The sequence below is a fragment of the Protopterus annectens genome, chromosome 10.part0 (genome assembly GCF_019279795.1).
Source record: "Protopterus annectens isolate FY-2018-M chromosome 10.part0, PAN1.0, whole genome shotgun sequence".
Lineage (NCBI taxonomy): Eukaryota > Metazoa > Chordata > Ceratodontiformes > Protopteridae > Protopterus > Protopterus annectens.
Window position 1 is genome coordinate 105,388,061 of NC_056744.1, and position 25,520 is coordinate 105,413,580.

General features: G+C 39.8%; 1 protein-coding gene across 1 annotated transcript in view; it reads right to left on the reverse strand.

Moving 5' to 3' along the window:
• The window catches only part of LOC122812984 (E3 ubiquitin-protein ligase rnf213-alpha-like), a 1,982,151-nt gene that overhangs the window by 419,213 nt on the left and 1,537,418 nt on the right, over nucleotides 1–25,520 (reverse strand). Inside the window, 2 exon segments of the mRNA XM_044085079.1 lie at nucleotides 13,035–13,113; nucleotides 17,445–17,699. Of these exon segments, the coding sequence (XP_043941014.1) occupies nucleotides 13,035–13,113; nucleotides 17,445–17,699 (334 nt within the window).

A 25,520-nucleotide genomic window follows, 5' to 3' on the forward strand; every position in this document is an offset into this window, starting at 1 on the left:
GATGATGCTGAGAAGGACTGCATCAAAGGACATGTCGGTGCCAAAAATGTCTGCATCATGGAGGACAGTAACATCATACTCGGAGCCGAAGGGGACTGTACCAACGGTGCCGAAGGGGACTGTACCTGCATGGACGGTGCCGGTAATGGCTGTGACAGAACTGTCAAAGCCATAATTGTCTGCACCAGGATCTTCAGTGCCAGTGTCAGTAAGAAAGTCATGGCTGGAGCCAGAATCATTTGAGGCAGTGCCGAGCCTGGAGCAGACAGGGTCACAGGTGGCAGCGCCAAAGTAGTAATCAATTTCACCTTCTTATGAGTTGACTCCTTATGATCTCCAGGGGAGAAGAACGGAGCGACCTTGATGAGGAAGAGGAAGAATGCTTCTTACGGGGTTTAGCAGGAGGGGGTGAGCCCTCCGACCCAGAAATAGCCTCAGAAAAAGGAGATTTGAGAAGACCTTCAATATTTATTCTTTCTCTCGTTAAGAGTCCTGGTCGAAAAATTTCTACACATCCCACATGGGGGATCCACAGTTAGGTGGGAGACATTCAGACAGTAGACACATAAGTCATGGCCATCGGAAAGCGGTAACTTATGGCTGCAATCCTGACACTGCTTAAAACCAACGCTATTTTTCTTATCCAATATACTGATGTGGAGAAGAAGAACAGTACAAAAAGAAGAGGAAAGGCTACCCAAAGGGGTAAGAAGAGAGAAGGAAGGATTATCAATGATGGTAATGAAGAATTACCTCAAAGATAAGAAAACTGTAATAAAGGGAAATAGACTAAAGGGAGAGAGTCTTAGGTATACGATAGGGTAGGAAAATATTAGTAGAAACTGTTTGGAAAACTTTAAAGTAAGAACAATGTATAAAACTTTCAAAAAATTAGACACTTAGCTGAAGAGAATGTCTTGACACAGCTGTACAATGTGGCAAACGAGTCCTGAGGTAACAGAAAGCAGAGCATTCTGGGTAGGACCTTGGCTCAAGAGTTTTTGGCTGACACGAGCTTGATATCTGGCCGACTCGGTTCCAAGGACGAAACTGATAACCCATCAGTAAGGAATGAACGAAGATTAACAACATTAGATCACAGCTTCTGCAAAATATTAGTAAAACAACAACCTAAGAGCAGTACAGTATCAAGCAGATGGAGTTTCTTTAAAAAGTGCAGGCTGAAAAGCAGTGATAAATTCAACAAAATAAAAAATGCAGCACAAGATTGTTAAATATCACTGAAACAGTTACAGCAAGTGTAAAAAATATACTTATATCAGCTATGTATTTCCAGATGGTTTTAGAAGCAGTCCAAATCTTGCAGCCAGCCACAGGTGAACAGCCAGGCACAAATGAGCAAAATCTTACAAAATGTAATTCTTTCATGCCAGCAAGATGAAAGACTTTTCTAAAGTTAAACCCTCAGGTCAATCACATAAAAACACAAAAAGCTATTGACAAGTAGTTCCCACCTAAATAAAATGGAGGCAGAATCAGAACAGAAAAGGATTCATGTAGTATCAAGACTCCTTGGAAAATAAGTTCACTAACCCTGAGGTATGCTCACAAACACAGTTTTTGCAGAATACTGTTAAAACAACAACCTAAGAGCAGTACAGTAACAAGCTGATGGAGTTTCTTTAACAAGTGCAGATTGAAAAGCAGTGATAAATTCAACCAGACAAAAAATGCAGCATAGGATTGCTAAATATCACTGAAACAGTTACAGCAAGTGTAAAAAATATACTTATATCAGCTTTGTATTTCCAGATAGTTTTAGAAGCAGTCCAAATCTTGTAGCCGCATACAGATGAACAGCCAAGCACAAAACAACTGAATCTTACAAAATGTAATTCTTTTATACCAGCAAGATGAAAGACTTTTCTAAAGTTAAGCCATCAGGCCAATCAGATAAAAAGCCATTGACCAGTAGTTCCAACCTAAATAAAATGGAGAGAGAATCAGAAAAGAGAAGGATTCCTGTAGTATCTAGAATCTAGAATATACATAGCACAAGCAGAAAACTATATTTCATAGTGGAAAGAGATGATGATGAAATGGGGGGGGGACTCAAGAAACAAGGAGAGACTGGGATTTTGGATGCAAGCCTTTAAGGAGAATAACAATAGTTATACAGAATACTATATCTATAATGTAGCACAAAGTATTCTAAGAATTAAGTCAAGACGGGATTGGAGAAAGGAGATTCTGCTAACAGGGGTGACTGCAATTAGGGACACAGACAATAGGCAAGAGGAGGCTGGAATTTATTGGAGAAATCTGGCAATGGAACCAAAGTATTAGGAGCAAATAACTAGGGAGGGAAAGTTGACAGAATTGGAAGACACCAATAATTTATATAGACAGCAGGTTAGAGACTGCCTTCCCTATCAGGGATTGATATCACAGTATAGGCAAAGAGAAAGAAATAGGGGAGGGCTCCTAAATGAAAGACCAGCACTAGTAGAATTTTTAGTAGAATCTACACTGGAAGTTGCCATTAAAGAAGAAATAATTAGTAGAAAATATAAAATATTGCATAATAGTTATAAGAATAAATCAGAGGAGGTTAGAAAGGATTGGGAAGGGAGACTGGATAAACAATTCACAAAGAAAGAACGGGAGGATATATGCACATCTCCCAAATATGCAACAAAATCTAGAAGATTTAGGATTTTTGCCTGGAAATGTTTGCATAGATATTTCTATACCCCAAGCAGACTCCAGAGAATTCTTCCTCAGGAATACAGCAAAATGTTGGAGGCATGATGGAGAAGAAACAGCTAATTGGGAACATATTTTCTGGGAGTGTGGTGAGCTGGCAGACTTTTAAGTATTCCATGCAGGATGCACGGTCGGAGATGCTAGGTGGGCAGATTGGTCTGATGAGGGAGATGATTTTTCTGAGCTATGATACAAAATCTGAATTGCCTTGGCATGGTGAGGCCTTGCTGTGTCTAATAATGGTGCCTGCCAAAAACGCAATTACTAGAAAATGGAAATCAAAATGTAAACCGACTATAATAGAAGTAATGAATATAGTAACAGAGATAAAACAACTGGAATTGAGATCTTTAAAAAAGGGAAAGGGGAAAACTACAAAGGAAAAATGGGAACTGTGGGAACAATACACACAAGGGAGGAATGAGGTTTAAAAGAAGGCAAGACTTAAATGAGCTTTGTAATGTTTGACTGAAAAAGATTGGGTAGATTATAAGTGATGTATAATGTTTGCAAATGGGAGTGTGTCCGCATGGTTTGTGATGTAAAATGCTTGCAACTCAGATTGTGTCAGTGTGGTTTGTTTTCTTTTATATAAATGTATGATTGCCTATATAGTAAGTATGGTTTAATCAAGATATTTCTTGTTTAAAAAAATGCAGGAATTGAATTATGTAATGTTGCTTAGGTTATATGATATACAGCAATATATGTGAAGTAAAATATCTGTTAATTATAGTGTGATTACTTTTATATGAGTATAAATTGCCTATGTCACAAGTGATAATTCAATAAAGGTGTTTGGAAAAAAGACATTTATCACTGTCATCATCTCTGACATGTATATGATTTTGACTGTCGAGATTGTTCCACAGTCCTTGCACTTTCACATCTTTGGAAACCATTCCCCACATTTAGTCTGATGCATATGTTATGACAGATAGCTGAAGGGATAGATGGCACAATGGGAGATCTGGATTGTGAGAAAACTTACTAAAAGGATACAAGGCCTGAACAACGTGCCCTACATGGACTGATGCAAAGCCCTGTCACTATACTTAGTATCTATAAGTGGTAACCTTTGACATACAAGGCATCCTTTGACCCAATACCGATAGATTTACTGCAGATCAGCAAGTTAAATGACATCAGAAATACTTGAACTATGGATCTAAACCTCTTCTGCAACTTTAACAAAATGGTTAGGTGGGACAGGTATATCTTGCAGAGGATACCTCTGCTCTGGAAAAGACTCCCCATCCATTTAAAACATAGTTCATCCCTGTCTATATTCAACTTGGATCTATGGATGGAAAACAGCAAATTTACCCCACGATTGCCCTCTGTATAACTAATGGACCACAGCATCTCCTAAATGCTTTATCCCATGCATGGGTCCCCTGAAATTATCTATGGTACAGTCCTAGTTATTATCATTAGGGGTAATATATAATTATCGACCATCAGATGGATAAGGCAAATCTCTAACCAAATGGGATAGGTTAATTTTAGCATAAAAGGGAAACTGGTTAAGTTTAAAATGGCCCACAAGTGCAGCTAGCGTAGTACTTACCTATGAACCTATGAGAAAACTGCACCATCCATGATACAGATTCCCAACTTACAAATCCCAATATAGGGAAATGAAGATCTAAAGGGTGCAGATGCTGAGTCCAGACCAACCTAAGGTATCATTGGATTTTTCATATTGTGAAGTCTGGCCAAGGGAATCCTAAGAATCACAGAAGCCATGACCCCAAAGTCTTGAGGAATTACCTGGGTGATACTTAGTTTGACTGGAAAAAATTTCAAGAAGAGCTTTTGGAATATCCCTCTGCAGCTCTGTAGGCTGGAGGAAGAAATACTCTTCCCAGGGCAGAATCTAACCGGCATCCAGGAAGAAAACAATTGTGAAAAGAAATCACAGATTAGTTCTCTTCAAACTCCAGGCCGAGTAGAAGATTTGGAACATTTGCTATGGACTATTGAAAAATGGAAAAATAGTCTGAAATTATAAGACAAACATCCAAGTATGGAAATGTGAATGCCCTAAAGTCTTCAGTAAGTAATAACTGGAGCCAGACACTTTGTAAATGTAACTGGAACAGTAGATAGTCCAAAAGGTAAGACTGAGAATTGATAACATGAGCAAGATACAGAAAATCTTAAGAAACAGCTGAAATGCTTGGCAACAGGAATATAAAGGTAAGCTTCTTTTAAGTTTGGCTTTACCAAGAAAGCTAGTAAGGTGACAAAAGGTACCAAGTTCTGAAGGGATAACATTTTGAAGTATGGCACCTTGATTAAATATTAAGAAAGGAAAGGTCCAGCACAGGCTTGCAAGCTACTTCTTTGGCACCAGAAAATCCTTGAATGACACCCTTTGCCCATCTGGCAGGTCAGCATTGGTTCTATGACTCACAGAAGTAGCATTTGTTCTATAACTAGATAAAACAGGGATAACTGGTTTGCTGGTCAAGTAGGAGTCCCCTGAAAGGCAGGGAGGGACTCTATTTGCCAAGGGTACTCCAGTTGGATGATTTTGAGCACCCCTTTGTCTGAAATAATCTGCTTCCACAATGCAAGATGCAGACTCAGGGAGAGGGAGAAATGGCCGGGGGATGGTGAGCTGTCCTTGATTTTGAGAGGTTTTCCCTTTATTTTAGGAGACTCCTTGTCATTGATTATTAAAATATTGTTTGGTGGCATCTTGTTGCTTGAATTACTTTTTGAAAAAGGGAGCTGAGGTGGAAAAAAATGTATTTGCCTTAAAAAAGGGCTGGAGGACTTGGCTCACCCCTTAAATCAACTTTCTTTTCTCATTAATCTCTTAAGCACCTCAGCAGCAGAAGGGACAAACAGAACTTCCTTACCCAAGAGAGAATTTAAAATGTCAGTTTTAACATATTCAGGAAGATTCCGAGAACAAAGCCAAGCAAATATTGGCATGAATAGACCCAGAAGTAGCAGTAGTGGTGACAATATTAGCAGCAACATAAGAACACTTCACAGCATGTTTAATTACATAAGACACAGACAGTAAAGAGGCATTCAAATAATTTTTCACCTCAGAAGAAGGAACGTTACCAGTTAACTTTTTCATGCTTTCAAAGGATCTGAATAAAAATTATCATGTGAGCCTGGCAGTTCAAAATTCTGAATGTAAAGTGGAACAATAACAAACTTTCTTCCCATAATTTTCAAAAGCTTTCTCATCCTTGTGAGAGGAAATGGGATTAGCATTAGCAATTTGTCTAGCAGCTTAGTTTTGTTTTGGGAAATCACTACAGGGCCTGCTTTAGGGTTATAAAACAAGCATCTGTGAATCTGAGATAGCTTGTATAATCTGTCAGACTTCCTAGGGGCAGGATATTTACTGTCAGGTAAACTATTAACTGTGAGAAAAAAAAAACATTTTATAAAGCACATAAAAGAGTAGGAATAGCCGCAGCCTGTAACAAATCATAATACATTTGCTGGGCAATAGTAATTTCATTCTGATCCCACTGAAAAAAAAACTCTTATCTTCTAAGATATAATTTCAGAAAAAGAAGGGAAATCTGAAGCAAATACACTCAGAATAAGGATCTTCAGGTTTGGAAGAAAATCCTGAAGAGCAACATTTTCCCTCCAATCCTTGCTCTTCTGACTGAAAATCAGAATCAGAAGGTGAGGGAACTTTTTTCTTTTCTTTTATGAAAAGGAAGTAAGTAAAGTAAAAGCAGAAATGAGCTCCCTAACAAATCTCAGCAAAAATTCCCCATCCACTGAAGTAGAAACAGGAGAAATGAAAAGTTTTCTAAATTTTTTACTCCTGGGAAACGCCCTGGAAAAAGGCCAATGCATGCATACTATACTGGGTCTCACGTTCCCTTTCCTAGCCATGTGATAGACCTTCACCCACCCCTTCCTCCAAGACTGACAAGAATGATTCTCCCTTGGTCATGGATGGCAGCCCTGTATCTGCAGATGACATCTCTATCCTCTGGCCCAAAGTCGCTGTAGGTGCAACACCAGGGTGCACAGGGAAAACGATGAGTTGTCCAAGGAACCAAATCCAGCTATAACAGATTCACCCACCAGCAGCTGAGGCATAAAGTACAGTTTTGTACCTACCATAAATGTAGATGTTCGAGTGTTCACCCTGCTGCAGTCATTACACTTGGGTTATCCTGTCGTCAGGCGGTCCCGCAGTCGGCCGGATTTCCAAAGTCTTGGTCCGACGTCGGTTGCAGTTGCCTCATCCCTGATGTCAGTGCGCCCGGGGTACATATATTGCAACCGACGCCATTTTCTTCAGTTTTTCTTGCCCCAGATGTCAGGTGCCCCCAAAAAGGTGATCCAAATCAGTACCAAATGGTGTGAACACTGTACAAACACAAAATCCCTTCAGCTATAAGCAAATACATCAGTAAGGCATAGCAGAGGATTAGCCAGTAGATCAGAGGGGTTGGAGGGAGGGTAACCTGGACTGCAGCAGGGTGAACACTCGAACATCTACATTTATGGTAGGTACAAAACTGTACTATGTTCATCGTGTTACCCTGCTGCAGTCATTACACTTGGGAGCTAAGGTAGGGTGGAGGCATAATAGAGGGTTAGTGGAGGCAATGAGGCCCTGCAAAACTGCAGTGGCGAAGCCTGCCCTGGACTTAGAATAAAGAGGTAAGTGATAGTGTTCGGTGAAGGTGTGCACTGAACTCCAAGTTGCAGCTTCTAAGATTTCCTTGGTAGGAACCCCCCTGAGAAAGGCTGTAGAGGTAGCTGTTGCCCTGGTAGAGTGGGATCTAATGATAGGAGGAACTGGTTTCCCATGATGGGTGTAGCAGAATCGGATGCAGTGGCCTATCCATTTAGAAATGGTTTGCTTGGATATGGCCTTCCCTTGAGAGGCTGTAGCATAGGAAACAAAGAGCTGGTCAGTTTTTCTGAAAGCCTTAGTTTTGTCCAAGTAGTAACGAAGCTGCCTGTGAATGTCCAAGGAATGCAGGAGTCTCTCACCTTTGTTCTGTGGATTGGGGTAGAAAGTGGGTAGGTGGATGGTTTGATTTAGTTACACTGGAAACTACCTTAGGCATGAAGGAAGGATTAGTTCGTAGAGAAACTCTGTCTTGATGAAAAATTAGGAAAGGTTCCACTGCCATAAGTGCCTGCAATTCTGAAACTCTCCTAGCAGAAGTTATTGCTAGGAGCAGGGCAGTCTTCCAAGATAGGAACTGAAGGTCTGCAGAAAAAGCTGGTTCAAAGGGAGGTAACGTTAGTTTTTCCAGAACAAAATTGAGGTCCCATGTTGGTGTAGGAGCTCTTCTAGGTGGTCTAATGTTTTTTGCCCCTCTGAGGAACTGCCTTAGGAGAGGATGTGAAAATAAAGGTGGATTCGTGTCGTAGTGAGCTGAAATAGCTGAAGCATGGATTTTAATTGAGGAGAAGGAAAGTCCTTTATGCAACATCTCAGCTAAATACTGCAGAATGTGAAGCATATGAGGCTGAGTTGTGTCTTGGCCTTTAGCTTGGTTCCAAGCAGAAAACCTTTTCCATTTGTCCGAGTAAGCCTTCTTGGTGCTTGGCCTCCTGGCTTCTAGAATAACATCCAGCACTGCTTGTGAAAGAGGGGCTGGTTGGATGCTTAATTGATCTGCCATGCAGCCAGGTTTAAGGTTTTGATCTGGCTGTGTAGAATCTGCTTGTCTTGCTGCGTGAGCAAATGAGGTATTTGAGGCAATATCCATGGTGGACTGTGAGCCATATTCTTCAATAGCGGGTACCAGTGCTGGCGTGACCAGTCTGGGGCTATGAGAATCATTCGAGGTTTCTCCTTTTTGACCTTCAAAAGAACCTTTGTGAGAAGAGGTAATGGAGGAAAGGCATATGCTGTCAGGTTTTTCCAACTGAAGGAGAGAGCGTCCACTTTCCAAGCTTGATGGTGGAATGTCCTTGTACAAAATTTTGTCAGCTGGTAGTTTTGAGGACTGGCAAACAGGTCTATATTTTGTAGGCCCCATCTTTGAGTTATCATTGTAAATATTTGTGGGTCTAGCTTCCACTCGTGGGGATCTTTGATGTTTCTGCTTAGGTCGTCTGCCAATGTATTTTTCTGTCCTGGCAGGAATTGAGCTTGTAACTGGACTTGGTAGGCCAGAGCTGGGTTCCATAAGATTATTGCTTGCCTGCAAAGAGGGTAGGAATGTGTGCCCCCTTGTTTGTTTATGTACCACATTACTGTGGTGTTGTCCGTCTTTATTGCAAGTTGTCCAGGCTGTAGTAGATCCTTGAAGGCTGTCAGAGCTTTCTGTACAGCTAGCATTTCTTTTTGGTTTATGTGCAGTTTTCTTTGTTCTGCAGTCCATAGGCCTTGAATGCATTGCCCTGCCATGTATGCCCCCCAGGCATAGTCTGAAGCAACTGTTGTGATAGTTTGCCTGGGTGGGGGCAAGGTGAAAGGCTGACCCTTGTTGAGGTGACATGCCTGTGCCCACCATAGAAATTCCTGTTGAAGGCAGGGAATGAGAGATATCACTGTGTCCAAGCTGTGGCTGTGTTGAGACCATATGCTTTTTAGGTACCACTGTAATTTCCTCATATGCAGTTTTGCAAATGGTATTATCAGAATGCAAGATGACATGAAGCCCAAAGCCTGCAGAATTTTTCTTGCAGTTAATTGGGTCTTTGTTGCCATTGTTTTGAAATATTGAGTCAGTAGTAATTGCTTGTCTGGTGTAAGATAAGCCTTCTGGGCCATTGTGTCCAAGCTGGCACCCAGGAATGTAATTTTTTGTGAGGGTACTAGTTTTGACTTCTTTTCGTTTACTGTGTACCCCAGACAATTCAGTAGTTGCTTCACAAAAGCCAGATGTTGTAAGAGAATGTCTTTTCTTTCTGCTTCAATGAGGCAGTCGTCCAGGTATGGATATATTTGAATTCCTCTTTGTCTGCAGTATGTAATTACTGGTGCCAGGCATTTTGTGAATACTCTGGGCGCAGTAGATAAGCCAAAGGGCAGTGCAGAGAATTGATAATGGGTTGAACCTGCAATGAAACGGAGGTATCTTCTGCAACTTTGTCTGATAGGGACATGCAGGTATGCCTCCTTGAGGACCAGCGTTACCAGCCATGCTTCCTTACCCAACATGGGAAGTAGCTGCTGTAGTGCTAGCATCTTGAATTTGGGAACCTGTAAGTAAGTGTTTAGAATTGAAAGGTCCAGAATTGGTCTCCAAGCATTTTCTTTTCTGGGTACTAGGAAGAGTCTTGAGTAAAATCCTTGGCCTTGCTCTTGAGTTGGTACCCTTTGAATGGCTCTCATGGCCATGAGAGCTGTAATTTGTTTTTGAGCCTCTGCCCTTTGATTTTGTGGCAGGTCTGGCATTCCTCTTTTTATTGGCAAGGTGTGAAAGTGGAATCTGTATCCTCGTAAAATTATGTCTAGTACCCATTTGTCCTTTGTGACCATGTGCCAGTTGTCTGCAAATAGTGCTAGCTTTCCCCCCAGGGGAGCTGACAAAAGAGTTTTGTTTGGCCAGCTGAGGTGCAAGTCATTGAGTTTGTTTTCTGGTGGGTTGAGACCTGTCTTCTCCTCCCTTCTGGGTTGGAGTGTCCCATTGGCGAGGTTTATACTGAGCTTGTGGTTGTCCTCTGCCCCTTGGGCGCCTGTATTTACCCCTCTGAGGCCTGTCAGTGGCTGGAAAGGACCAATTTTTTGTTGTCCAGTTTCTGCTGAAGAGAGGGGGTTGTACTTGTAGGAAATCTTTGACTGTCTGCATTGATTTTGCCTTATCTTCCATTTTCTTTAAAACTTCTTCTGCTTTAACACCAAAAAGAACATCCTGCTGTAAGGGAGCATCTAGTAGTTTTGCTTTAACATGATCAGGCAGACTTTGTTCCTTTAACCAGGCATGCCTACGTATAACTGATCCAGTGACAGCTGCTCTGCAGGAGGCCTCTAAAGAATCAAACCCACATTGCAAGGTATGCTTCCCTACCTGCTCGGTGGCGTGCAACAAATCCTGTACTTCTTTCAATTCAGATTGTTGAGGGAGGGTGGTTATCTTTTGTTTTAACTGAGAGATCAGAAATTGCTGATACTTAAGCATATGAAATTGACAGTTTAGAGCTCTCATAGCTAAAGTGGCTGAGGTGTAAACCTTTTTCCCCCATCTGTCTAGTGCTCTTGAATCCCTTTCAGAAGGTACTCGATTTTTAGCCATGGAAGCCTTAGCCCCCTTGGGACCCTGGGAGATAGTCTCTGGGTCAGCTACTGGGCTTTTGTAAAGAAATTTGTGGGAATCAGGTACTCTGTAGTATCTGTCAGGCTTGGCCGGAGCAGGAGGCAGAGAGTCAGGGTTGAAACTGGATTCTAAATAGACATCATCCACAATGTCCAAAACAGGAGGGATGGCTAGAGGTCTGTGTTGGGGGAGTAAAAGAAACTCTCTGAGCCGTTTCTTGGAATCAGAGTAATCCTGACCTTCCCAGTGAAAATGTTCCCTCATAGTGTGTAAAGTTTCCCCAAAAGAGTAATCCTCTGGAGGGGGAGCTGAGGGAATAGAGTCCTCAGCATCAGAATCTTCATAAAAAGAGAAGGAATAGTCTTGGTCCTCAGAGGAATCCGAAGAAATAGACAGTTGATCAGCGGAAGCAGATTCTTCCTCTAGTCTAGGCCTTTTGTCAGGAGGAGGCTGAGAACCCCTGATAAAAGAAATCAAATCTTCAGCCATCTTGAGCATCTGTTTCTTAGGCATAGGGCCTTGAACAGGAGACTGAAGTGAAGCCTTTTTCGGTTTGGAAGGAGTCTTCGACTTGGAAAACGTTTTGACTGTAAGAGTCGTCGGTCTGAAAACGCCTTCAGAAACCAATGGCGTTTCAGAAGCACCGACGTCCTTGGAAGATAAATCGTCGGTAGGGCCTGAAGTAAAAGACTGCATCAGCCTAGTACATTCCGTCAAAATATCTGTAGCGGTCTCGGTTTCTTGGACTGCGGTAGTCAGAGGCTGCGTTGGAGCCTCACTGATAACCGGAGAACCGGAGACCGGATCAACCGAGGCCTCGGAATCAGGCTTAGGCCTGGGCTGTCGATCCTTATCCCTGCGCTTTTTGTGCACGCTGGTAGTCGGAAGCTCCGACGGCATGTTATAATTAAATTTTCTGCCAAAAAAGTGTCATGCAAAATCAAATCGTCTTTTAATAGTACGTTTATTAAATATAGCACAAAAACGACAAGAAGTGACGTCGTGGTCAGGGCCTAGGCAAGGTATGCAATAAGAATGAAAATCCTTATGAGGTATTTGCTTCCCACAAGAAATACAATTGTTAACTTTTTCTGACATCGGTCTGAGGCAAGAAAAGTTTCCCCAACGGGGTACTTTGCTTTATAGAAGACTTTGGTCTGAAATTCGAATTCGAAAATCTCAGGAGTCGGCCGACCGGCACTTGCGAACTGCTTCTGCTTCGGGCACCGCGCGGCAAGAAAGACTGGAGAAAATGGTGTCGGTTGCAATATATGTACCCCTGGCACACTGACGTCAGGGATAAGGCGACTGCAACCGACGTCGGACCAAGACTTTGGAAATCCGGCCTGCGGGACCTCTTGACGACAGGATAACCCAAGTGTAATGACTGCAGCAGGGTAACACAATGAACATCTGGAGCCAGTCTGCCAAAATTCTTCTTCTTACAGACTGGGGAAGAAAGAACTGACGTGATTTGTAATTGACCCATAGGTTCAGCCAATAAGGAAACACTGAAGAAGGGTAGGGGAGCTTGGACAAGCCAGTAAACTTTGTCACTGCAAAAAGGTGGTTGTGAGGAAATAAAACCACTGATGGTCCCCAAAAGCACTATTTCCTGATCTATCACATAAAACCTACATGAATATCTAGGAAATACTGTCAAAAATAGATTTTTACATAATATGCTCACATAAGCATTCACACAGTAAATAATCCCCTACCGATTGTGACAGTCCTGCCAAATAAGTTTCCAAGCCAACATAACCAATAATGTCACAGAAAAGGCACATGTTTTCCTCAGGACTTATCTGCCCAACTTTGAAGGATTTCTAGCCATAAAGCCCACATAAGAATTGCACTATGGCAGCAAGAAAGCTCTGAAGATTTTGGTGCTCTAAATGTCTTTATATATGAAGTTTTGCTAAAGCTCCCGATAGAGTGCGTGGTGTCCTTAAGCTTTAAATATCTGGCCAGTTAGTTGGAAATGGGACCCAAATAGCTTAGGCTACTACAACAGTGATCTATTACTGAACATCAAATGGCCCCTTTTTATTACTCAGCTACTATTCTTCAATTCATACTTACGGTACCACTGTCCTTTCTCTCTTATCCATCCCCGGGCTTCACTCAACAGATCTTCCAACATTGTTGGTAGATAAGCATTCTGAAGGAAGAGGCAAAAAATGATGTTATGGTCATACAGCTAAGGTTATCTACTAATCAGAACAACAGTTCAAAAACAAATGAAAGACAAACCATAACAATCAGCACTGCATGTTTACTATGCAGTGTAAAATAAATTAAAATGAAAACAATTTAGGTTTATAGCTTGAGACACATTCTGTAAAACAGGAAAACATGCAAATAACAATGGGCATGTGTTTTACTTCATGGTGCTTCAACTTATTACTGTGGATCGAAGAGGAGGCGATTTGATCCATCGTACGGAACTTGCCAAATCTGAATTGACTACTGAGTTACAGGCGGATCATGCCCCTGGGTTAAATGGTGTCTTTACATTTAAACCCACCCTTAAAGGGCATAGATGACTACTTACATGCTGGTTGGAGTATTGTGGAGGAGTGCCTGAAACTGTGTTTCCATTGGCTATTATAATAGAGAAGGCAGATATGAGAACACAGCCTCTGTTTCATTTAATTACTATTTTAAATGATTTTCATTGGCTATTTTGTGTTTTTAATGAATGTGGGGAGTTTGTGAGATATCTGATGAAGGGCATTGTGCCTGAAAGCACTAATCCTAATTTTTATATTAAACGTTGGTTTTAATTTATGCACAGCATGTTGGTCCTTGTTGGCTCGTTTTTTTCATTAATCTGTTTTTTGCGCCTCTGTGGACCTTCAGTGCTTTTGGGTTTCTTGCTGAAAAGCAAACAGGAAAATTTAGTGGGTCAAGTGGGTCTTTCTTACTGTCTGTCTCTTGCTTTCCATGGAACTCAGCACAACAAGAAATGGTTCACAGTAGTTGTACACAGTGTTGATTATTGCAGGGCAAGATACAGAACAAATCTCAATGAAGTGAGGAAAGCCTGGGTCCAAAAATGGACTTTTAAGTTATTGAGACACCCATGGGGATAAAAGAAGGCTAGTCACAGAATACAACACCAGTTAGATCTTCATAGGTTCATAGGTGTGTACTAGGCTAATGGCCCTGGAGCCTTTACAAGCCTAGCCCATAGGATTACCCTTGACATCATGCCACCTGACTTTAGTTCCCAGTGCCTCTGTCAAGTAGAACCACTGGAGTGATCCCCAGGGTGAATTTTCTATTTCCCATCCACTCATCAAGCTTTCTCATGAAGAGGGCCAGTGAGGCGCTCTGCTTGACATGTATGGGAAGTCTATTCCATAGCATGGGAAATCTGTGGGTTATGAACCTGTCCCTCCAGCTTGTTCTGTTGTTTGTGGAAATGAGGTTGAGGTCTCTGGAGCGTGTAGTGCGGAGGGATTGGGATTTCTTTAGATGTAGCATTTCTAACAGAGCTGGGTCAGACATGGCTTTGTAAGTCAAGCAGAGATCGCCTCTAAGTAGGTGATATGAGACAGAGAATAGTTGGGGTTTTTTGAGTCTGTCCATATGGGACAAGTGTTTAAGGCCTAAGATCCTCTTTGTGAGGTATTTTTGCAGCCTCTCCAGTTGTTTTACGTGTCTAGTAAGGTACATGCCAAATGGGGCATTGTACTTGATGAATGGCCTAATGAGGAAAGAGTAGAGGAAGACAATGACCTCTTTCTTCCTGGATGCAAAACCCTAAGTAATGAGATGTGACACATAGAAGGACTTTCTGACCACAGTGGCAATGTGGTCGTCAAAAGAGAGGTTGCTGTCAACCTGTGTTCCCAGACCTCTTATGAAACCTTCTGTGTTCGGTGGACTACTATCAATGTAGTAATTCATTGGAACCGGGTTTTTCCCAAAGGGGATGAAGACACATTTTTTGGCAATGAGCTTAAGGCCATGGTTCTGACACCAGTCATTGGTCTCAGTGAGGCCTTTCTATAGGATGTCAACATCACTTGGGGAGTTAATAATAGCTCCCAACTTGCAATCATCTGTGAACTTTGTCAGCCAGAGGCCCTTTGTGTTGGCCTGGACTTCAGGGAAGTAGATACCAAACAGGAGAGGACCCAGGACCAAACACTGTGGGACTCCACTCATGACTGGTCAACAGTCTGACTTGGAGTCAGCTACTTTCACACTGTGGGTTCTATCTGTGAGCCAATTTGCAACCCACCTAGTGATATAGGGGTTGATGCCTAGCTTAGTGAGTTTTTTTTATGATCCCTGAGCGGGAGAATGGTATCAAAGGCCTTGGCCAAATCAAGGTAGGCTGCATGAGCCACCTTGCTTTCATCCACAGCTCTGGTGACTGACTCAAAGAAGTCGACCACGTTGAGCAGGCATGATGTACCCTTCACAAAACCAAACTGTGTGGGATCCAGAGTTTGGAGGTTCCCTATATCTTTATTTATTAGGTACATGATGATGCATTCCATAGCTTTGCATATCAGACTTGTCAGGCTAATGGGGCGATAGTTCCCGGGGTCTGTAGTCTCTCCTCCTTTGTGAAGAGGAATGACTGCAGCAGTGCGCCATTTGGTAGGGACAAAGTCTAAGGTGAGGCTGTGATTGAACAGAGCACACAGGTGAGGTGCCAGTTCACTCTATAATTCATGTAGAATACAGCCAGGGATATTCTCAGGCCCCATAGAAGCTGTATTCTTGGCCTTGGACAGTGCTGTTTTAACTTGTGCAGCAGTAATACTGGGTGCTTGGCAATCTACTGATATTGTGATTGGTCCTTTGGTGGGGAGAGAGGGGTAAAGTTGGCACTGAATCTGTCAGCCAGTATACTGGTAGTATCTGTTGGCTCGGTATAGGAGGTGCCATTGTGCAACAGCTCCGAGCAAATCTTGGTATTGCCATCGGGATTCTTTACATAACTATAGAAGGCCTTGTGGTTGTCTTTACTAGCTGCTGCAATTCTGTTTTCATAGCTAGCTTTAGAGGATTTGATGAGGAATCTCAACATTTTGTTGAGGCTGATAAAGGAGTTTTTCCAGGCTTGGGACTTCACCTTATTTCTCAACAGTTTCTTCCTTCTGTTGTAGAGTTTGTTTATGGCAGTGGACCACCAGATTGGCTTCCTTTTTTGGAGAACAGCGTCTTGGTTGTATTGGGTATGGCAAGATCCATGCATTTGTGTACGTGTTTGTACAGGGCATTAGTGTATGATTCGGCAGTCATGCAGCTGTTCTCCAATTGCATGGGTGTTGTGAAGTTAGCCACCTCTGTTTTTAGGAGCCCAAAGTTAGCTTTGGAGAAGTTTTTCATGGTGTTTACCTTTGCGGGGGTGGGGGTGGGGGGTGGAGGGATGTGGATTTTCAAGGTGATTAGTTTGTGGTCGGATCTAATAAGGGAGGAGTTAACTATTGGTACAGAGCAATGGTCACCCACGTTAGTAATGACCAGGTCAAGAATGCTGCTACCCCTAGTGGCGGTAAGAATGAGCTGGTCCAGGGCATTGGAATTAATGAATTCCAGGAAATGTTGGGCAAGTGTACTGGTACATGAGTAGTTTTCCTAGTTAATGGAGGGTTAGTTGAAGTCACCCAGTATGAGAGTGTTAGGTTGGACCCTAATATTCTCCAGGGTGCTTAGGAAAGTGGAGTGTGAGTCTTGGGTCATGGTTGGGGACCTATAGCAGGCTATGACCTGAATTGCTGTCTTACCCAGTGTTAGCTGTACCTGAAGTATTTCTGATGCGTCACGTTGGGCTACCAGTCTGGAGGTGTGCGCATCCTTTATGAATATGGAAACACCACCACCTTTGGAGCTTCGGTCAAAGTTCTGGGGCTGAAAAGGTATGGAATGAGTTATAGCCTGGTAGTGCAGGGGTGCTATCTGCTGCCTTGAACAAGGTCTCTGTTACAGCACAAATGTTGATGTTCTCCATTTTAAGGAGTGCATTTTGAGATTTAGACTTCTAGCACTGAGCAGCATGACCCTCAGATTGTATTTGTTTGTAGCTGTTACTGTGGTAATTTGGTCTTTGGAACATTCACTCCCCATGCAAGGCCTCCCAGTACAAAGGAATTTAATGTCTGCACTCATTTCAATGATATCAGTAAATGGTAACAGCTGTAAGCCTCTCTCTAGGCCTAAATAACTGATTAAGCTGATCATGCTCCTCAGACAGAAACTTCATTCAGGACTCGCTAATTAAAGTCTGTAACTACAATCAGTCATACCTAAAAATGCATACCTGGAAAGGTTACACATATTAGTAAGAAATGGATTACCGACTAAATAAATACCTATCTTCACACATAAATGTACAAATTATACATGACCACAAGTTCTTTTCAGGAAATATACATAAATCACTGAATAAGGAAATTTAAGTTTACCTTACATGATAATAAATGAACCTATTTTTTTTTTTTAATTTGGTACAGAAATGTTCATACTTACCCTCATTGTTGCTGGCCGCAGTGCTATGTTACGTAATGGAGACTGCAAAATGCTGTTACTGCACAGCAGCACAGCATGCATGTGAACCAGGATTTCAGTCAGGATACGATGTGAAGCTGGCTTTTCTGGGGTGATGTGGAAAAGAGATGTGGGCTCTCCTAGTGTATTGGTAACCAGACACCTGCAGAAATCCTGCAACCCAGGAGAATGCAAGAATCCTTGGGTCTCAACAAAACTCAGTAACTCTTCAACCTCCTAAAAGAAGCAAAACACAACACATGATTTCAGTGGTACTTAACTGGAATTTAATACATTTCAGTAGAGACCATAGTTGGCACCACATCCACTCTGAGCTACAATACTGGCTGACAGATATACAAATAAACATTAAAAATGTCGAACATCTGTAATAGCAGCATAATAGACTGAAGAGGCATTTCTTTGGAGAATGACAGCATTACTTCGTGCAAGATCACATTGCAGTGGGGATTGGGCCTTTGCACTTTCCTCACTGTACTGCAATCTCAGAGTTAGTATACATAATTAAAAGGGGGTGGGGAGGGCATGGAGCTTGACCCTCCACAAAAACATATTTTACTTTTCTTTTGATTCACTTTCCAACAGCTGATGTTTGAACATTTGTGTTTGATCATTTGTTAGTTGAAAATGACATTTTCAGTTGACTGTCACACATACACACATACGTATACATACACAAATATAACGTTCTATGCTATTTGATAAAAATACAGAATACTGAAACACAAACATTTCAATAATACAAAACATTGAAAACCTATTTAATGCAGGGGGGGGGTAAGACACCCCATACCCCCCTGCTAATTATATATACCAACTTTGAGATCAAACAACTATGGGAGAAGTAGAAAATTCCATTTCATTTTTTTCTTTAGTTTTTAATATTTTAGCACCTTTGCTGAATTATCACTTAAGACATATGCAAACATAAATTTGTATAAAAGAAAATAAACCATGTTAACATGTTCACAGTTACAAACATTATACATCACGTACATTCTTTTATAAAATTATCATCAATCCAACATTGTTCAATTCCTAACTTCCCTTAAACCTCACTCCTCCTCCAACACATTATTCTGCATGTATTGTTCAAACAACTTCCACTTTTGTCTATGTAGTTTGCTCCTACCCTTTTCTAAAGATCCCACTTCAAGTTATTTTATCTCTGTTTCAGTATTCATTACTTCTAATACAGTTCGTTTACACTTTCATTTCCATTTTCTAGTAATTGCTTTTTTTTGGCAGTCATCAGAATTAAATGCACCAAGACCTTACTACATCTAGGCAATTCAGATTCTGTATCCTAGCTCAAAAAACAAATTTCCTTAGTTATACATATTTGCTCACTCAGTATTTCTGACAGAATACTCTGTAGGGTATTTTTAAAGTCTGCCAACTCATTACACTCCTAGTTACCTCTTTCTTCCCCATCACATGTCCAACATTTGACACAAGAAGGGTACAAGCTTCAAGAATTTCCAATCTAAGCTGTGTCCACCTTCTAAAACAATAAGCTAGCCAGGAATATTTAAATGTTTTAATTGCCATTTTTGTAGTTACTTGTTTAATGGTATTACAGAACTTAAAATCAGAAATATAAATATCAGGATTAAAGAAAGGTTTTCTTATGATTCTAAGTTTGTGATTTACCTTATTATTTGTTCAACGTGTGAAGCATTTTATATAGGTAGAACCATTAGAGAACTGAACAAAAGAATTTATGAGCACCAGCATGCGATTAATGTCAAAGATGAAAGAAATGTGTTAAGTAAACATTACAATTTTGGTAACTGTATTGGAATGATTAAAGTTGTTTTAGAGCAAATTAAAAATTACGAAATGACTTTTGTTGCTAAAGATGAGCTTGATGGGAAGGAATATTTGTGGCAGTTAAGACTTGATGCTTGTCATCCACCAGGATTAAATGATAAAGAAAATTTTAACATTTATTTAAAAAGGAAGAACCTTAGGCATTGATCAAGTCATGTGCTCTTTTAATTGTTATATAAAGGGTGTCTGTATTTATTTTCATTCAGACTGATGAAGTCCTGACTCTAGGACAAAAGGGCTTACTGATACTGAATGTTTTAATAAACAGTTTTTAGCCTTTGAGCTTTTGGTTCTTCAGCCGTTTTATTATACATTTTTTGTTATTTTTACAGCTTGTGTTATATCCGTTTTTATTTGTTTCAACATTTGACATCTACCTGAGGAAAAACTCTTTGTGGACTCTGTTTGGGGTATAAAATACTTGTGCAAACATTTCTAAGCAAATATTCTACATCTTCTAGACTTTGTTGCATATTTGGGGGCCATTCATATGCTCTCCCATAGTTCTGTTGTGAATTGCTTATCCAATTCCCTTTCTTAATTTTTCTAGCCCCCCTCTGATTGATTTCTACAGTTATAATGCAATATTTTATATGCCCTACTAATTATCCCTTTTTTTAACAGCAGTGTCTGTTTTAGACTCAATCAAAAAGTCTACCACAACAGGTCTTTCACTTACAATTCCCCTATCTCGTTTGCTTTCTCTAAATTCTGATATAAATTCCTGATAGGGAAGGCAGTCTCTAGCCTACAGTCCAAATGTCTTCTTGGTCTCTTCCCTTTCTACTGCCTTTGCCTCTTTAGTTATTTGCTCCCAATACCTTGGATCCTTTGCCAGTTTTCTACAGTAAATTCCAGCCCCTCTTGCCTATTATCGGTACCCCAAATTGCAGTCATCCCTATTGGTAGAATCGTTCCCCTTTCCTCATCTGTTACTTTATGAATATAATATTCTGTATGGGTGCATTTATTCTCCCTAAGGATCTGTGTCCAAAATTCTACTCTCTCCTTATTTACTGAATTCCCCCCTGCTTCACCATCATATCTTTCCATTTTAAATTATTGCTTTCTGCTTGTGTTATGTGCATTAGCCTTAAATGTGTAGCTCTACAATACCTCTTCAAATCAGGTAATCCCAAACCACCTTGTTCTATTGGAAGGATCCACTTATCTCACTTGACCCTTGCCCTCTTCTCCTCACAGATAAAATACTTCAACATTTTATTAATTACTACCCACAAGTTCTCCTCTGGTTGATAAAAATATGCATGCCCTGTATATAAAACTGAAGGAACAAAATGTTTTCACTGCCTGTATTTGCTATCCATATCCATAAACAAGAGCTTTTAGTTTCTCAATGTTCGTATTATCTTTTGTTTAGTGTTTTCCCGCATATGCTTAGCTGCCATAACAGAATCCTTTTTAACCCATACTTCTAAATACTTCATTTTATTGTGCTGCTATAAATATGGGTATTGTTGAACCAATTCATGTGTGGGAACAGTTTATAGCTATGGTGTTTATTTTGTCTTCATTAAATGTATATGTCGAAGAAACTGAAACAATCTCAGAATGCTCCACAGCTCTGTGATGTCCTTTTCTATCAGCTACAAAATATCATCTGCAAATAAAGCCAACTTTTTTTGATTATCATACCAATTATATTTTTGAACTTCTGAGTACCTTACTTTGCCAATCACTCTAAATATAATGCAAATAACATAGGGGAAAAAGGACAACCCGGCCTGGTCCCTCTAATTAGACACAATTTATCAGAGAGGAACCCTCCCACTTTAATATATACGCTACTGATCCCTGATATTTCCTCTTGATTAACCTGATTATTGTATCAGGGAATGCACATGCTTCCATTGCCCGTCTCATAAAATCTCAGCTTACTCTGCTGAATGCTTTCTCTGCCTCAAGACCAACCAACAACTGTAGTATTTTCTGTCATTATGCTTTCCTCTGGATCATCATTATTCTATTAACATTGTCAAATGTTTGTCTCCCCTCCACAAAACCACATTGATCCATAGCTATCAATTTTGGCATCACCTTTGCCATTCTTTTAGCTATTATAGACACAAACACTTTATAATCATGGTTTAGAATTGAAGTAGGCCTATACAAAGCTGGATCTGGTGGGTTGACTATCTTGCAGCTTGATTATACTTCACAGATTTTATCTCATCTCCTCCTATCTTGTTCAGTCTCATCTGCATCTAACCTTGGCATCCTTAAAGTCTTACATAAATATTTCGATTTATGCTTATTCTTGAGTTCGGCATTCCTCTGCATTATATAAATTTTCATAAAATTTCCAGAATACCTCTACCGGATCTCTGGTCATTTTTCTTGTTATAAACTCCCTAAGTTTGGCAACAACCTTTTCTACTTCCTGTTGCCTAAGTTGTTGTGCTACGAGTTTTTGTGTTCCGGAGTTATTATTAAAAACAATTGCTTAACAGCAATCTTTCTAAACTCATGTGCATTATTTAGATACTCCTTTAATTTCACTTTAACACTCTGCAGTTGTGCCTCTCTGTTGTTCTGTAAGATTCCTCTTATTGTATAATAAATTAACCTTTGCCAGCCCCTCTAAATAATTCTTATTACTTCTTAACCATCTCTCTTTTTCTTTTATTTCTATCCTGTTTTTAAACTCCTTGTTCATTTTATCCCACTCACGAGCTATAACTTCTGAAGAAATTTCTATCTTCCCTAATAGCACCCAAATAATTTCTACTACCCATTTCTTAAATTCCTCGCTTTTAACAGGTAGGTGAGGAAGTGCCATTGTCTCATTTTTACATCATTACCCTGCACAAAATTTGAAACAGATATTGGATATTTGTTGAATTTTCAATTAAATACACATGTTCCTGTGAATATATTTTCTGTCTAGTCCATCCCAGTTATTTTACCTTGGCCAATAATATGTAAATTTTCTCTGAATTCTCACTACTGAATACACGTGTTCCCTACCAAATACTTTCAAAAATTTCTTCAAACATCCACCCTCTTTGGTTATTTTTAACCTTCTAGTTGCCCCAAATACATTCTCACTGTTGCAAATCAAGTTCCAGTCCCCACCTATAAGTAATATTCCCTGCTGAAAGTTGATTATTTCTCCCTAAATTTTCATAACACACCAGCTTAATTCTCTTTCCTTGTCACTAGCTACTTATTACCACAAATCTCTCATTACTATCCTTTTTCCCCATTTCTATCACTATTGGAGCATCTCTAGCAATTAATATGAGTACTCCCCTTTTCCTTTGTCCAGGATATTCTGCTGAATACCCATCCTGAAATCATTTATCATATTCACATGCTCACTTCTGTGTGAAGTCTGCATGTCCTCCCCGCAGTCAAGTGACATTTAAAGACATGCAGTTAGATGCATGCATGAATGGGTGTGCCTTCTTTGAAGGTTGGGCGTCGGGCTGGCAACTCAGCACCGTAAAAATCCACTACCAATCATTAGCGGAATATTAACTTAAACTTGCTTTTGACCAGCCTTTCTTCACTTTTTACACTGTAATACCTACATTTCTTAAAACTAAAAAAGATGAAAAGGGCATTTGATTACTTCAGCATCTTTATCACATAACTGAAAATACTTTTATTATATAACATGCAATTTATATCATGAACTGTTTTAAACAAATACTATTAAGAACAAAAACAGTTTTAATTACACTTATATTTCTTCTTTTTCCCCATTCCCTTCAGTGTTCTTCCAAACATTAATGCCATGAAATGGGATATATGCATTCAACCACCGACAAGTTTAACAGAGTCAACAAAAATCCAATCTTCCAACTTTTTCATGTAAAGCCTTATTTCACAAATGTGAATGATGTTTTATAATCACACATTTATTCTCTAATTTCAATGTTGCTTATCATACTCCTGTTCATCTCCATCTCCCAACCCCAGAGTTTCGTTTAACTCCAAGATACTGCTGATGTTCTACTCAGCGCCTATGCTTTTTTCTGTCTCTCAAGGATTTTCTTTGAAATATTGGAAAAGGTTTCACTGGCAAAGTCTCTCTATGAGCTTTATCATCAAAAGAATGAGAAGCACAGACCCCTTCTGTTTAATGGCTAACTTTTTGCTGGACAAACTTTTGTATTTCCGCCTTAGCCTATTCTACATCAAAAATTACTTTGATCTTCCAGGAAAAAATATTCTGAAGACAGCTGGGTACAGCAGCTTGAACCTCACAACTGCCTCTCAACATTCCCTGATTGGTGGGATAAATTTGCTTCTTTTGCTTAGTGTAGAGTGAATAATCATTTTCCACCAACAGACCACTGTCTCTAATTTTTAATAATTTGCCCTCCTGCCACATTTTTGTCAGAATCACCTTTTTCTGCAGGCGTGATTGCATCTTTGCAAGTACTGGTCTTGGCTGCTTTCTCATGGCCAGGTTTGGAGCATACACTTGGCATGGCCTTTCAGTTAACAAATCTTGCTGAGGAATACCAGTCCAGTTGCTTATTTGTGCTTTCATAAAATAAATACACTCTGTTCCTTTCAGTTTATCTGGTACAACAGAAAATCTCAGGTTTTCCCTCTGTGCTCTGTCCTCTAACTGTACTGTTTTTTTGAAACTGCTCTTCCTGAGCACTCTCATACTCAGACAGGCTTTTCTTCACTTCAGCGTCTGTTTTATGCATTTTTATTAGTTCATCTGAAAAGCTGTTTAAAGCTTCTTCCATTTTTCCAGCCTTTCGTTATTTGAGTTGATACACTCTTTCAGTGTTTTGTTTATTTTAATCAGCTCTGACCACATTTGATTTTTTTTCCTCTAGATAACCGGAAGACATGTCTTGCAAGAAAGCTGGAGCTTTAACTACTTTTTGCTGAACAGCTGCAGGATTCTTCCCAGTCAGTGTTTTCTGTTCATCTTTTCTAGCTGATTTTTTTCAAGCTTTCTGTTTTTTTTCTTTGCTGGCATCCAGGCAGTGTAGTTACTAGCCACTAACTGAATTTACTAAAATGTACAGAGTTTCTGGCCCTTATCTCTCAGTTTCTTTTTTTATACTACAAGAGCTAATATCAAGTTGTCTGAAGTCTGGAAAATTCCACTTTCAATAGTTTTGTATTTTGTGTATCAGTGTCAGCCTTCATTCACCACACATACATTCAGAGTAAATAAATATCTTTATATTAATTGTACTAAAACAAGCTCACTGAAACTCATTTGCAAGCACTGCCATGGGTTAAGGGAAGTCCTACAGTATGTGCCTTATGTATGCCTGTATATGTGTACATATATCTATATATATCTATACATATATATAAATATATATATATATATATATATATATATATATATAAATATATTATATATATATATATATATATATATATATATATATATATATGTATCTATATATATCACTACACACACACACACACACACACACACACACACACACACACACATGCACGACAGTGTATTATCTTTTGTCACAAACAAGAAATCATAAAAATAAGGAAAAGAAGCACAATCTTTTTTGTGGTATCACAACCCCCCTGCACCCCCACAGCCCCTGTTACTTAAATATACCAACGTCTGGATCATACAGCAGTGGGGAAGATACTTCCATATCCCCACTATTCAATGATCTTGGGCAAAGGCATATTGCCAACAATAACATCAATGAAAAGGAATTTGATTAAAAAATACAACAAATTCCTTTTTGACCAACGGAATTAATGACTAAAGAAATTGTACCATAATCCCACATGTATGTGTGTATGTATATATATATATATATATATATATATATATATATATATATATATATATGCAGTTTACAGGCACATCATTAGCAAGTTCACTGTTCAAATATTTGTGGCACCATATGCCTGCATTGTACAGGCATGTGTCTAACATATAGCATTCTTCATTATTTGTGGCACCTGAAAAAAACAGCAGTTTCTCAGCTGATTTTTATATCATGCAATCGTCAATTAAATGGCAGCTCAGATTGCTACATTTTAGAAAGTTTCCATGATCTAGTAATTTTTGTTTATGCATGACAACACTCCATTTATACATTTGTTATAAGCAAGGTCACAAAGCACAATGGTGATCTGTCTGTAATCAAGCAGTATTCAAGAATAAATAATGTCTTGTTTATAACACACAAAGCAGAGCTGTGTGTTTTATACACAGTATTTTAC